Source organism: Maniola hyperantus, chromosome 27 (assembly GCF_902806685.2).
Source record: "Maniola hyperantus chromosome 27, iAphHyp1.2, whole genome shotgun sequence".
NCBI lineage: Eukaryota > Metazoa > Arthropoda > Insecta > Lepidoptera > Nymphalidae > Maniola > Maniola hyperantus.
The window spans coordinates 4,352,933-4,368,603 of record NC_048562.1 but is presented as its reverse complement, the minus strand read 5'-3'; the positions used below and the strand labels follow the sequence as shown (position 1 = coordinate 4,368,603).

Here is a 15,671-nt window from a genome sequence, read left to right as displayed (position 1 = left end):
TCACCGAATCACTCGACTTGTGATCGAATATACTTTGCGGATGTATTGGACTATCGCGCGAGTCTATCGGTGATGAGCGCCATCTGTCGTAAAGTAGGAGAATTGAAAAATAGATTTTTTTCAGTTTTCTAAAAAAATGTTCCTAATGCAATTAGTGGTCTATAACCATCTTCGCATTATTGCCTTTCTAATGAAACCGGTTTGGGGCACATTGGTTGGATGGTTTCAAAGTATATAACGGACATAAGTAAAAACATTTTTTGTCTTTTATAATATATCTTTTATATATTTAGACTAGGTCATACTCGCGACATCGTCCGCATGGACTTCACAATTTCAAACATATATTTCACCCCCTCAGGGGTTGAATTTTCAAAAAACCTTTCTTAGCGGATGCCTACGTCATAATAGCTATCTGCATGCCGAATTTCAGCCCGATCCGTCCAGTAGTTTGAGCTGTGCGTTGATAGATCAGTCAGTCACGAAGTCACCTTTTCCTTTTATATATTTAGACTAGCTTATGCTCGTGACTTCGTCCGCGTGGACTACACAAATTTCAAACTCCTATTTCACCTTCTCATGGTACGATTACACCTACCGAGTAATGAAGCGACACAGTAAAATGTCACTCGGCCGAGACAGTGCTGTGGCAGAAATTGTGGCGAAATTGCAATCGTTAAGTGTTTATACCAACCGAATACTCGGCCGAGGACACTGACTCGCCACTGTACTCTTAGGTGTAATCGTACCATTAGGGTTTGAATTTTCAAAAACCCTTTCTTAGCGGATGCCTACGTCATAATAGCTATCTGCATGCCAAACTTCAGCCCAATCCGTCCAATAATTTGAGCTGTGCGTTGATAGACCAGTCAGTCAGTCAGCCAGTCACCTTTTCCTTTTAAATATTTAGATTGGGAGGATAGTTCAGATGTATGAAAGTTTGAAACGTTGTCACAGGCGCAAAGAGCTTCAAGCGCCCTCAGGTGGAGATGCTGGCTCGCAGGTGGCAACACCACTGCCTCGAAGTCCGTGACGCTGCACAGGCTTTATTGCTGGCTGAACTGGGCAGGTGAGTTCATTTATTTATTTGTACCGGCCCTGTTAACTGGCAAACTTACAAATTAAAAAAATAAGAAGTGTTGCTGTAATTTATAGAGTAGCGCTTGACTGCAATAGGACGTGGCGTTGTGATGATGCAGCCTAAGATGGAGCGCGCTTGCCTAGAAGATGCCTATTCACTAGAACACCCCGCACACCCACACGTCACCCGCGCTTGCCTCCCGGATCGCCATCTCAACCTGTCCCGCATTATACTTAGGTACATTTACAGCACCAGAGGGACTGCCAACGCGTTGACATATCAAATAATTTAACTTGTCTAATACGGTATTTGACAACTTGTCAAATCAGTCACTTTTTATCAAACGTCAAAACGCGCACTTAGTATGCGATATTCTATGAAATACTAGAATGTAACGTCACTTCATGATGATGTACTTTTTTAGTTTAATCGATAATTTACAATGGTTATTACACTTACAACCAACAAAGGACGTGGATTTTACGTATTTTAGAAGACCCTCTGTTTAATAATCACTGAGAAATATATTATTTTTGATTTAGTCAAATACCCAATTATGGTTTTGCAGGTTAGGTCCTAAAGGTCGCAAGTCGTTAGTGGACAACTGGGCACAATACCTGCCCCTGTACACGCACACAGAAAGTATTAACCCCAACGCAGCGAAAAAGGAACCCGTCGAGAAAGACTCTAGAGATGTAAGTAAACACTTTTTTATTTTTTTTAAATAGAGATAGCGAACAAACGAGCAGGCGGGTCACCTGATGTTAAGTGATTACCGCCGCCCATAAACATTTGCAGAACTAGAGGAACCGGTTGTAATCTAGTGGGAAAACCGCCGAAGGGAGTTGGTTCCACAGTTTGCATGTGCGTGGAAAGAAGGATCTGGCGCAGCGGACGGCAACCTTTCATAATATAAAAGGTTTATAGTAGTTTATATATATTTATATATGTATAAAAGGAATTCCTAATGACCCCTAAAATAATTATTTGAAGGAAAAACTAATCACTGGAGATCTGATTAATAGATATAAAAGAAAAAGGTGACCGACTAAGTGATTTATCAAAGCACAGCTCACACTACTGGACGGATCGAGCTGAAATTTGACATGCAGATAGCTATTGTGACGTAGGCATTCGCTAAGAAAGTGTTTTGAAAATTCAACCCTTAAGTGAATGAAATAGGGGTTTAAAATTTGTGTAGTCCACGCGGACGAAGTCGCGAGCATAAGCTAGTAGTATACATAAAAGGAATTTTCCTAATGACCCCTAAAATAATTTTTGGAAGGAACATCGAATCACCGGTTATCTGATTATACCCCTATTAATGCGAAAGTGTGTTTGTTTGTTGGTTTATTGGTTTGTTGGTTTGTCCTTCAAACATGTCGCAACGGAGCAACGGATTTTCCCTAAATGTCAGCTATAAGATCATAAGTAAGCTGACATATTACTAGCAATACTACGCTCTTTCAATATCTCTCAGGTTGTAGGCGAATGGTTTCTCTCATATCTTCGGGGTCGTAAGCAGTGTATTCGTACTGAGGAGGCTACATCTGAATGGGCTGACACTAGTATGGGTGTTCCCCAAGGCGGAGTGCTCTCTCCTTTACTTTTTTCAGTATTCATCAACACATTAGTCTCCATCTTAAATTTCAGCTCCTATCACCTGTATGCAGATGACTTACAGCTGTACATTTCATTCAATGCTGAAAATGCGCTAGACTCCATTCTGAAACTCAATAGAGATCTAGAGGCGATCCGTATCTGGACCGAAAACCATGGTCTCCTCGTGAATCCCTCTAAAACACAGGTTATGTTAATTGGTAGACCTAGGCAAGTTTCAAAACTGGACTTAAATTCACTTCCTCCTGTCATCTTTAACAACTTAAATCTACCATACACCACTCAGGTCAAAAACTTAGGGCTTTATATCTCGCAAGGTCTCTCCTGGTCTTTTCACGTTGGGGAAATTAGTCGGAAGGTTTTTGCTTCTATGCACGCACTTAAACGGATGCAGAATATGTTGCCCCCAAAGGCAAAACTTGTGCTTGTTAACTCTCTGTTGCTCCCCCTTATAGATTATGCGGACATTTGCTACACTGACCTTACAGAAGAGCTACTGAACAAACTCGATCGTCTACTCAATCTATGCATTCGGTATATATTTGGTTTGCGTAAGTTCGATCACATCTCAAAATTCCGTTCCGAACTAGGGTGGCTCAATATTCGGTATCGCCGGAATGCGCACGTTCTTGCCTGTCTCTATGGCATTCTCAATGACCCATGCTCTCCTATATACCTGAAAGAACGTTTTAAACCCTTTGGCTCCTTAGGTCGCGTTCAGCGTTCCTCAAATATAGATATTCTTGCTTACCCGAAACACAACTCGGCGCTATATTCAGATTCCTTTACTGTTACAGCAATCAGGCTATGGAACGCCCTTCCTCAGCAGGTACGACAAGCTCCGTCTCTTAACGTTTTCAAGACTCGTGTATATAAACACTATCTAAACTGTCAGAACCCTTCTATGTAATTACACATTATTAAATATATTATCCTACAATTATAACATCAATATTACTCATAATATTATTGTTGTATATTTATTATTCATCTATCACTATATTATATATTAATATATGTATATATATTATGTATTATATATGTACCTGTGTATATCTTTATCTATATATTATTATTAAGGCATTTCTGTGCCTATTAATATACATATTACTTATATTATAATTATTATCTTACAACTTACGTACACCTTAAACAGTTTTCACTAGCCCTTAAATCCTCTTCAACCTAGTTGCCTGGTAGAGATCGCTTCACAGCGATAAGGCCGCTGATTGTATGTTCTTCTTTTACATATTTCTTTTTGTGTCTTTTTATTTTTATTTCTTGGTGTACAATAAAGAATATTAAACTAAAACTAAACTAAACTAAGATCTACCTACCTGCCAAATTTCATGATTCTAGGTCAACGGGAAGTACCCTGTAGGTTTCTTGACAGACAGACAACAAAGTGATCCTATAAGGGTTCCTTTTTTCGTTTTGAGGTACAGAACAAATCAGAATACAGAAAAGTCAATGCCATAAAATACGGCGTCTAGTCACGATTCACGAACGACATACCAACTTGATGTATGGACGGCAATATATCTTTTACTAAGTACTCATATAGTTTTTATGTATAACAGACAATAGAGTGATTCTATAAGGTTCCTTTGTCCCTTTTGAGATGCGGAGCCCAAAACATGTTAAGTAAATAAATATTACGCCAACTTTTTAACTTGAAATAATTAACTTTATAACTAGAAATAGTTTAATTTTTCTTGACCCAAAAAACCAATAACGCGCGAAACCTCGTAAAGTATATACAAAGGCAACGGATTTTCCCCAAATATGTCAGCTATAAGATCTACCTACCTGCCAAATTTCATGATTCTATGTCAACGGGAAGTACCATGTAGGTTTCTTGACAGACACGACGGACAGACAGACAGACAACAAAGTGATCCTATAAGGGTTTCTTTTTTCCTTTTGAGGTACGGAACCCTAAAAACAACTAACCTGCATAAACTGACCTAACCTTACCTAACTCTTTCTTTTTCTCACAGCAAGAAGAAGAGTTCGAGGAAGAAGAGGAAGACCAGATTCGCAAGCCTTCGTCCATAGCAGAGCTGAAGCGCAAGCAAACCACTTCGGTTGTACTGCTGGGCGTGATCGGTGCCGAGTTCGGGCAGGATATCGCCAGCGAAGGTAAGGTTATGTTCTGAGCTGGTTCTGCATATTATTTTTTAAAGTAGACCGACCAGTTTTGGGGCCTGTCTTGCTCACAGTCTTATTGCAGGAAAAAAATTATTGGAAAGAATTCTTTATCTAAATCCATACTAATATTATAATTTTTTTATTCATTTATTTATTATCAAATCAAAATACAATTCAAAAAGCTTAGTCTAAAAACACCGAAAAAACCATAGAGGTTTGTCCTCAGTGCCTAGCTGCAACGATTAGGTATTAACTAATTAATTACTTAAAAAAATAATCCAGTTGTGAGAAAAACATAGTTAAGTACTGCTACAGTAGGTATAGAACGCGAAAGTGGGTCTGTCTGTCTGTCTGCTAGCTTTTCACGGCTCATCCGTTGAACCGATTTTAATGAAATTTGGTACAGAGTTAGCTTGCATCCCGGGGAAGGACACAGGCTACTCTTTATCCCGGAAAATCAAAGAGTTCCCACGGGATTTTCAAAAACCGAAATCCACGCGGACTAAGTCGTGGCAATCATCTAGTATATAATATAGGCGCTTGCCTCGAAGATGCCTATTCTCTCTCGACTTGTAGGCACCCATATTATAATTGGAGGGTAAAACTGGTGCTGGAAGGTGGTTCCATATCCTAGCGATTTGAATTAGAAATGAGGAGGCAAATCCGTGGAACTTCGACTATATACGGGTACAGACCTTGGAGATACCTTGCGGTACGATAGTAGAAAGGTGAAGGAGGAACCAGGTCGAAAAGTTCTTGGACACACTCTTCGAATATATCCCGTAGAACAATTCCTGTAATAAATAACAATTCCTGCTTGATAACACTTGTTGCGCTTGCTTTTGTATAGAATTTTTATATTTCCTTTTGGTTAGTTTTGCTATGGTGATGATTAACCCATCGCTGGGTCACTACAGAGCGCGGGTCTCCTCTCAGAGTGAGAAGGATTTTGGCCATAATCTAAGCTGGGCCATGTGCGGATTGGTAGACTTCACACAACTTTGAGAACATTATGGAGAACTCTCAGGCATGCAGGTTTCCTCACGATGTTTTCCTTCACCGTTAAAGCAAGTGATATTTAATTACTTAAAACGCACATAACTCCGAAAAGTTAGAGGTGCGAGCCCGGGATCGAACCCCCGACCTCCGATTAGAAGGCGGACGTCCTAACCACTAGGCTATCACAGCTTTTTTACTATGCTATCACGCTTCTGTGTGGAATTTTGATATTTCCTTTTGGTTAGCTTCGCTATGGTACACACATTAAGTACATCTATTGCAGGTGCTGCTGGCAACAAGCGACGCAAAGATGGCGACAGTAGAAAGAGTTCCATTGTAGAAGGTAAGTGTTACTTACACCTGTAGTATAGATGTTACAAGTAATGCTACAAAATGTAGTAACCCTAGGTTTGCACGGGTTAACTTAGTACTACCCAAACGTTTTGGGTAAAGTTCGAATAATCAATACTTATAATAAAACTGTAACAACCTGTCCCGGCTTACTCACGTGTGTAGTCGACGTTAGCCCGACTAGTTTCGAACCCATACGGGGTCCTTTTTCAAGGGAGTCCGTCCGCGCCCGCGCCGCGGTTTTGACTAACGTCGACTACACACGTGAGTAAGCCGGGACAGATAGTATTTATAATGGAAATCACTCACGGTAGTTTAAACGCTAAAACTGTAACAGGTCAAATTCTGTACATTGAAGATATTTTGAATTTTTTTTTTCGAGGGCACTCTATAATCGATACTGAACCCAAAACTGTAATTTTTTTCATTTTTGTCTGTCTGTCTATCTGTCTGTCTGTCTGTCTGTCTGTCTGTCTGTATCACGGCCGCGCATCACGCTGAAACTACTGAATGGATTCCAATGAAACTTGGTACGATTTGAGGTCATACTATGAGGAAGAATATAGGATACTTTTTATCCCGAAATTCAGCATGGTTCCCGTAGGAGAGGTGACGAAAGTTAAAATGTATACTGAGTTGTAATTCATTAACGCGTAGTCCGATTTCATTCATTCTTTTTTTGTTGGAAAGGGGATATTTTAAAGATTGTAGGTACCAAGCAACGACAACAATCCCGAAAAATCAAAGAGTTCCCACGGAATTTTAAAAAACGTAAATCCACGCGGACGAAGTCGCAGGAATCAGCTATAAGTAAAATAAATTTTATATCGGAGTTTACCCATACTCATCTAGGTCTACTCAACTCTGGCTGGATAATGTTAGGTTGGACAAAGTTTATGCTCTTAGAGCTATTGTGTCCTTTTCCTTTTCGGAATGCCTTTCCTTTGAAAGGCATTCCGAACCAGTGGTAGATGCATCCGACTATTCGTAAGTACTTGTAAAAGTTTATTCGAATAAAAAAGATTTATTTTTTTTCGGTTTGGAAGAAATGCATGGCTCCATTGCATAGTGGGGTACTCTTTCCTCCCCCCGCTTCCACTATCAAGAGCGAGCGAAGCGAGCTCAGGACTTAGGGCACTCCGACTCGGATGGGTTAGGTTAGAAGGGGCCATCCCCTTCGTGGTTATTTCTTTTTAAACCACCCGGAAAAAAGGTGCCCCGCGAGGCGGCGCTCCGTCGACCGGGCCGACGGAAGAGACCACTCACTATATTGGGGGGTCTCTAATTAATTAATCTGACATCACCCAGTAAGCATTGGATACACCTAGGTGAGTTAGTAAATGAGTGGGTAAACTCCGAATTGAAACTTATTTTTCATTATTATTTGGACATTACCCAACAACCTTGGGTAATACTAAGTGAACCCAGGTAAACCTAAGTTTATTCCAACTTCCAACCTTACGCGTCTCATATATATAAAGCTGACTGACTATTTAGATAGATTGACCATCGTAAATTTGTTGTCAATTAATTGTTCCGTACCTAGGCTACTTTACGTGAGTAAAACTTATAGGTGTAATCGCGGCCTTACTTAATATTTTGCAAGCTTTGTTTATTCCTTGATAGGAAATACACTAATTTGTACTTGTGCTTAAAATTTCTAATTACTTAATGCCTATTCTGTACTAAAAAAAAGATAAAAAAGTTTTATTTACTCTAAAGTATAAAAAAAAATCGAATCATCCTTTAGAACTAAAAACCTAAATTTTTCATGATCGCAAACCCAATTGTCTCAATTTTTTTTTTGTACTTACAATTTGAAATTCAATATTTTTATCTGTCTCGAAGCCATATCATGCTATGTCAGTAGGTACACTATAACTTGACCCCTGACGTTATATTGGCACCATTGCAAATCACACAATAGTAAACCCTAAATAGTTACGTAAGCGGCAACCAGAAGAGTTTTTGAAGGAAACGAAGATAGACTTCTTGTAAATTTATTGCAAAATCCTTACATTTTAACCTAACCTAACGTCCGCATGATTTTCACAATATGACTACCTACCTAGATCTAATCTCGCCTAACCAAGGACTGCGTCGAGCAGTGGCGTGCAGCTCATAGAAGCATAAACGCACTGCTTACCCTCATTGTAAAAAATCAATGCTTATTTTTCATTATAACCTGCCGTAAAATAAGTTCATACCAAAATGCATACCCTGGCTTGAACTCCTGTGCACGCCACTGGCGTCGAGGTGTGACGACAGAATGACCCCTTCACATCTCTCACTTAGTTTATACCTTAATTTCTTGCAGACAGTGCGCTGGACTCATGACCTAATGACTTAGTCTTCGAGGACGGTTTGCTGCGCCAGTGATTTGAACTAGGTTATTGTTAGGATATTATGTAACAAAGTTCTAAACAATACAGCAAACAACGCAATGGTGCCAAAATGACGGCAGGGGTCAAGTTATAGTGAACGGTAATATACACGACGGGTTTTTTTTTTTCATTTTATTATGTTTTGTTCCAGGGTTCACACTAAGCGCCTCCAACAACCTAGCTCGGTTGACAGCCCTGGCGTTAACACACTTGCTGCTAGCCGCTGGCTCGCCCCGCCTGCCCTCACACACGCCTCTTCGTCGCGCGGCTGTGGACTTGCTGGGCCGTGGGTTCGCAGTCTGGGAGCCGTATCTTGACGTCAGCCAAGTGTTGCTCGGTGAGTACTAGTGACAACCCTAGCGCCAATATTAAAAAAAAAAAAAAAAAAAAAAATAAGATCACCGCCATATTTGAAATTCAATGTCAAACCTGTAAATTCAGATTACAGTGCGACAAGGCTCTTTTGGCACTTGAATGACTTTTTTTTTACTTACTTTATTTATTGCACACACAACATAAAGTAAACATAAAAAAGAACATACAAGGATCTTCATCTAATGGCTGTAGCATGCAAAGGCGGCCTTATCGATCCTTAATACTTAATAAACGGAAACTCAAGTTACAAGTTGGCCATTTGCACTTTGACAGGGGGGCGCTGTTGGAGAACAAAGGCTTAGATTATTCAAACAAGAACAAAGGGGACACTTGACGGCAACGTTAATTTCGATTATCGCCACGCGCCAAAAAAGCTTTGTCGCACTGTATTTTATTATTCTGCTATTTTTTTGCAAACACAGTGATATCAGGTTATTTTAGTGATTAAACTGTTTAAACTGTGAGAAAAAAATAAAAATTGCCTGAAAAAGAATCGACTGTTAGGCGTTACGAAGTTCGCCGACGCAGCGTGTGCTTTATAATGACATCAGGCAGTGGCGTGCATAGGGTTTAAAGCCAGGGTAAGCAAGTCAAAGAATAATGAGCATTGAGGAATTTCAACCGAGTTAACTATATCTTGGGTAAGCAGCGCTTTTATGCCTCTATGAGTTGCACGCCACTGATATCAGGTTGTCTAAGTATAAAAGTTTAAAACATTTGTTTTGTGTTGAAACCGTCAACTTGACTATTGTGTACAGGTCTCCTCGAAATGTGCTCCGATGCGGATAAACTGGTGCCGTCGATGACGTATGGCCTGCCGCTGACTCCGCAAGCCGACTCCTGCCGCACCGCCAGACACGCGCTTACCCTTATTGCTACGGCTAGGTGAGTTGAGTTACAGATGACTAGTTGACGCCCGCGATTTCGTACGCATGGATTCCGTGGGAACTTTTTAATTTTCCGGCATAAAAAGTAACCTATGTCCTTTCTCGGGGCGCAAGCTATCTCTATACCAGATTTAATCAAAATCGGTTGAACGGGTGAGGCGTAAAAAGCTAGCAGACAGACAGAGCCTCGATAGCTCAACGGTTAATGGAGCGGACTGAAAACCGGAAGGTCCCCTGTTCAAATCCCACCCGTTGCACTATTGTCGCACCTATTCCCCTATTCCTAGCACAAGCTTTACGCTTAATTGGAGGGAAAAGGGGAATATTAATCAGCAATTAACTTGGCTAATATTCTTTTTATAAAAATAAAAAAAACAGACAGACACATTTTCGCATTTATAATATTAGTATGGACGATTCCTGCCGCACCGCCAGACACGCGCTTACCCATATTGCTACGGCTAGGTGAGTTGGGTTATACATGACTAGCTGATGCCCGCGACTTCGTCCGCGTGGACTACACAAACTTCAAACCCCTATTTCACCCACTAGGGGTTGAATTTTCAAAAATACTTCCTTAGCTAATGCCCACGTCATGATAGCTATCTGCATGCCAAATTTCAGCCTGATCCGTCCAGTAGATTGAGCTGTGCGTTAATAGATCAATCAGTCAGTCAGTCAGTCACCTTTTCCTTTAATGTATTTAGATTAATGCTAACACGTGGCGGGCGCGGGCCGTGCCACGTACGACGCGCGGTAGGCACGAATTCAAAACATCACGAACATTTTATATGAAGCAGTTTATTATTCATATAATTGCCCTTCTGCAAAGCCGTTCGAACGGCCTCCAATAGAGGGAAATGGCGCGACATTGTGAGGGAGCCCCAACCCTCAAAACTGAAGAACCTCCGCGCTAACCCGGTGACGTGCGGGTGTGCCCCCCCCCCCCCCCCTCATAGCCTGATTGCCATTACAATTGAATTTTTGGTTACATAACAAAAAAATGTGTTCACAAAATTGACCGGTTTTTGCCCATTGTCACCAGGCCAGGTGCTTTCATAACAACAATGGCTCGTGAAGTGGCTCGCTGTGCCGCGGCCCCCGCGGGTGCTCCGCCCCTGCCCGCGGCCCTAGCGCTCCAGAGGGGACGAGCTGAGGTGCTGCGGGGCATAGAGCTGCTCATTGAGAGGATGCATGCGGAGGTCGCTGAACTATTGGTCGAAGTAAGTTATGAGACGATCTAGTGTAGAGTAAAATTTTTTGCGGGTACTAATTCACGTGGTAACAGGCCGATCTTCCGCTCAAAACATTCGAATCGCGTAAATCCATACTCCCATACTAATATTATAAATGCGAAAGTGTGTCTGTCTGTCTGTCTGTCTGCTAGATTTTCACGGCTCAATCGTTCAACCGATTTTGACGAAAATTGGTACAGAGGTAGCTTGCAACCCGAGAAAGGACATAGGCTACTTTTTATCCCGGTAAATTTGAGAGTTCCCGCAGGATTTTTAAAAACCTAAATCCACGCGTACGAAGTCGCGGGCATCAGCTAGTGAATAAATAAATAAATAAATAAATAAATAAATAAAAAATATTTTTATTCAATTATTAAACTTTTACAAGTATTTTTGAATCGTCAGCTGCATCTACCACTGGTTCGGAATGCCTTTCCTACCGAGAAGAACCAGCAAGAAACTCGGTGGTAGCTCTTTTCAAAGATTTGATATACTAAGTACAATATTAGTGAAATACAGTGATGCCATTCCGCTAGTTCCGTCTAAAGCATGTTAATATTCATCGAAATGAATTCACCTCCAGGTGATGGACATTATCCTGCACTGCGTAGACCAGTCCCACCTGAAGAGCAAGGGCCTCAACGAAGTGTTTCCAGCCATCTGCCGCTACAACCAGGTCTCACACTGCCCAGCCACCAGGAGGATCGCAGGTTGGTATTTTTCTTGGTTCGTGATAAGTCAAATTTTAGTACACTTTCTGATGATAATAATTGATTACGTAAATACAGAAAATACTGATTACAAAAATGAGGAAATAACATAGACTTTTACCAACCCGTACTAAATCACTACCCAAATTATAAATGCGAAAGTGTGTTGTGTGTTTGATGGTTTGTCCCTTCAATCACGTCGCAACGGAGCAACGCATCGACGTGATTTTTGTGAATACCTGGAGAGTGACTTGTGCTACTTTTAATCCCGGAAAATCAAAGAGTTTTTAAAAACCTAAATCTACGCGGACAAAGTCGCGGGCACCAGATAGTATTTTATACATTAAATACGCCAATATCGTTGCAGTGGGCAGCCACACAGGCCAGCTGGCCATATACGAGCTACGCGCTGGTCGCTGCCAGTCACTGGCCGCGCACACTGGCCCCGTCACCGCGTGTGCCTTCAGCCCCGACGGCCGCTACCTGGTGTCCTATGCCACGTCTGACAACAGACTCTCCTTCTGGCAGAGTACTGCTGGTGAGTTGATTTGTCCATTCGACAGATGGCCCCACTCTACTTTAGGTTGCGCTATTGCTTGACACCTTCCTTCTTCCAAACCTAGTAAATGGTAAGTACTCAATATATTGTAGCTAGTCAGGCCTACGGCAATATTGCCAAGCAGGTCGCTGCCAGTCACTGGCCGCGCACACTGACCCCGTGACCGGGTGTGCCTTCAGCCCCGACGGCCACTACCTGGTGTCCTATGCCACGTCTGACAACAGACTCCTTCTGGCAGAGTACTGCTGGTGAGTTGATTTTTCTATTCAATAGATGGCAGCACTCTACTTTAGGTTACGCTATTGCTTAGGTTAGCTCTGTTTTTGCAGTAATACACTTTCTAATAGAACTTTCTTCGGACACCTTCCTTCTTCCAAAACTAGTAAATAGTAAGTACTAAGTACTAAATATATTGTAGCTACAGCTATGAATGAATGAACGTAGAATGTGTATTTCTATCGCCGCTGTAACAACAAATAATAACGGCCATGAAAATTTAAATGAAAAGTGTTATTTTCTGTACGGAGCCCTTCGTGTGTCTGTGTGTCCGACTCGCACTTGACCGATTTTTATTTGCTTTTGATCTCCACACTGATTTTTAGGGTTCCGTTCCTCAAAAGGAAAAACGGAACCCTATAGGATTACTTTGTTGTCTGTCTGTCTGTCAAGAAACCTACAGGGTACTTCCCGTTGACCTAGAATCATGAAATTTGGCAGGTAGGTAGGTCTTATAGCTGGCTTTAGGGGAAAAATCTGAAAACCGTGAATCTAGGGTTAGATCACACAAAAAAATTAAATTGTGGTCATGAACTAATAATAAGGTTTTTAATATTAGAAGTAAGATAACTATATCAAGTGGGGTATCATATGAAAGGGCTTCACCTGTGCATTCTAAAACAGATTTTTATTTATTTTTTTGCATAGTTTTCGAATTATCGTGCAAAATGTCGAAAAAATACGACTGTAGTACGGAACCTTCTGTGCGAGCCTGACTCGCACTTGGTCGGTTTTTTAGCATTAAGTAAACATTTTTGTTTGTTTGTCTGTAGGCATGTTCGGGTTGGGCGCGGCGCAGACTCGCTGCGTGAAATGCTACAGCACGGCGCCAATGGCGGACGTGGCGCGCCTCAACCCCGCGCGGCTGGCGCGCCTCGTGTGGACCAACTCGCGCGCCGTCACGCTCATGCTGGCTGACGGCTCCGAGACTAGGTTCAACGTGTAGATTGTGTTACCTAGGTATTTAACCTACGAGTTTAGGCTGACATATAAATGTAAAAGCCTGTTAATAAAAGATTAAAAAAAAACCTACGAGTAACTTATACTTAACTAACAGCTAACCTAGACCTAACTCAAAGTAACCTAATTCAAAGTAGCCTTTTGGGGGAGGTCACCATGTTACTTCTGGGGGGTATATGGGAATCAGAATACCCACTAAAACCCAGCGGGGCCGTCTATGTGATGCGTCAGACTCATGATAAGGCGGCACAGTGCAGTGAGGTCCACTACCACTTACCTACTTAACCCGATCTACCACCCGTGTGTTAATGTAAATTAACCGTGACATAACCTTTTATGACCTAATTCAAAGTTACCTAAATGAAAGTAATTTATTTGAAAGTAATCTAATTAAAAGTAACCCAACTGAAAGTAACCCAACTGAAAGTAACCTAACTGAAAGTAATCTAATTGAAAGTAACCCAACTGAAAGTAACCCAACTGAAAGTAACCTAACTGAAAGTAATCTAATTGAAAGTAACCCAACTGAAAGTAACCCAACTGAAAGTAACCTAACTGAAAGTAACCTAACTGAAAGTAATCTAATTGAAAGTAACCCAACTGAAAGTAACCTAACTGAAAGTAATCTAATTGAAAGTAACCCAACTGAAAGTAACCCAACTGAAAGTAACCTAACTGAAAGTAATCTAATTGAAAGTAACCCAACTGAAAGTTACCCAACTGAAAGTAACCTAACTGAAAGTAATCTAATTGAAAGTAACCCAACTGAAAGTAACCCAACTGAAAGTAACCTAACTGAAAGTAATCTAATTGAAAGTAACCCAACTGAAAGTAACCCAACTGAAAGTAACCTAACTGAAAGTAATCTAATTGAAAGTAACCCAACTGAAAGTAATCGTACGTGACTCCTACCCCGATTGCCATCTCGACCTGTCGCGAACTATAAACTCTTGAAAAATAACCTTCATTAGGTACATAACAATAAACCACACAATAATTTGTTCGCAAATATACCCATAATTATTTAGATACTAATTAAGTTATTATTGTCTAAAATCTAAATTAACCCGATCGATCTAACCTAACTAACGTAACGTATGGGAAACTAACATATTATTTCGTAATCTGACTGTTAAAGTCTCACCTTCACACACATAACTAAAGCAAATCTAAACTTACGTAAACTACTACTTACTACTACTACTTACTAATAGGGTCCTGGACTGTAGCAAAAAAATTACGTGATTTTTTGTATACTTAGCGGTAGTTTATGGGGCTAGAAATCATTATTTAAGAGAATAATTTAAAAAATCACGATTTTTATTAATTCAATTAATTATTATGTATTTTAAATAATAATCCAATCTATAATGTATGAAGTACCTTAACCTATCTAACTTAGGGACAGTTGCATATGAAACCGTTAAAGTTAATAGTTACTGTTACCGTTAAACTTTGAACGTCAATAAAAGCAAGATGGTTAGCACAAGTCATGGTTTGTTAACGTTGGACCAAAATTTTACCATTCACCTTAGTCGTGCTTCTTTGTTCGTTTAGCGGTTATCGTAACTTAACTTTAACCGACTGATATGCAACTGGCCCTTAATCAACACTTGAATCTAGCACATTCCAGCTTTTTGCAGTCTTTCTTATTTACTTATTACGTAGGTACCTATCTGCGGAAAGGAGTTAGTATAGCGCTCTCTCTGTTACGTAATCCCATTCAAATGATAGAGACAAAAAACTCAGTTGGCGTTAACCATTTTGTGTCACCAACCAGTCACAAACATGTTTTAAAAGACATTCGAAAAAAAATTCAACTAATAATAATAGGGATTAGTCGGGATGATGGCAAGAGACCTGATGGATTGACGCTGGTTCCCTGGGAACGGGGACGGGCGCTAATGTGGGACGCAACTTGCGTTGACACATTGGCCCCGTGTCATATCAGGAAGACAGCATCAAGACCGGGAGCCGCAGCAGAAACAGCTGAAAACGGCAAGCGGCGCAAGTATGCCTCTCTTATAGAGAGTTACATTTTTGTGCCGTTTGCCGTGGAGACCCTGGGGCCATGGAGTCTTAG

General features: G+C 40.8%; 1 protein-coding gene and 1 long non-coding RNA gene across 5 annotated transcripts in view; one reads left to right on the top strand and one right to left on the bottom strand.

The window, feature by feature from the left end:
- Nucleotides 1-14,109, top strand: part of Rbcn-3B (WD repeat-containing protein Rbcn-3B) — a 170,873-nt gene extending 156,764 nt beyond the window's left edge. For all 4 annotated transcript variants that reach the window (XM_069507852.1, XM_069507850.1, XM_069507851.1 and 1 more), the window contains 10 exons: nt 958-1,069; nt 1,650-1,776; nt 4,702-4,843; nt 6,135-6,194; nt 8,738-8,923; nt 9,720-9,846; nt 10,894-11,071; nt 11,667-11,793; nt 12,161-12,331; nt 13,402-14,109. In XM_069507852.1, the coding sequence (XP_069363953.1) occupies nt 958-1,069; nt 1,650-1,776; nt 4,702-4,843; nt 6,135-6,194; nt 8,738-8,923; nt 9,720-9,846; nt 10,894-11,071; nt 11,667-11,793; nt 12,161-12,331; nt 13,402-13,574 (1,403 nt within the window). In that variant the 3' untranslated portion in view covers nt 13,575-14,109. The remainder of the gene's footprint in view (nt 1-957; nt 1,070-1,649; nt 1,777-4,701; nt 4,844-6,134; nt 6,195-8,737; nt 8,924-9,719; nt 9,847-10,893; nt 11,072-11,666; nt 11,794-12,160; nt 12,332-13,401) is intronic.
- LOC138404331 (uncharacterized) overlaps nt 1-15,671 on the bottom strand; it is a 265,328-nt gene that overhangs the window by 83,617 nt on the left and 166,040 nt on the right. The gene's annotated exons all lie outside the window — the stretch shown is intronic.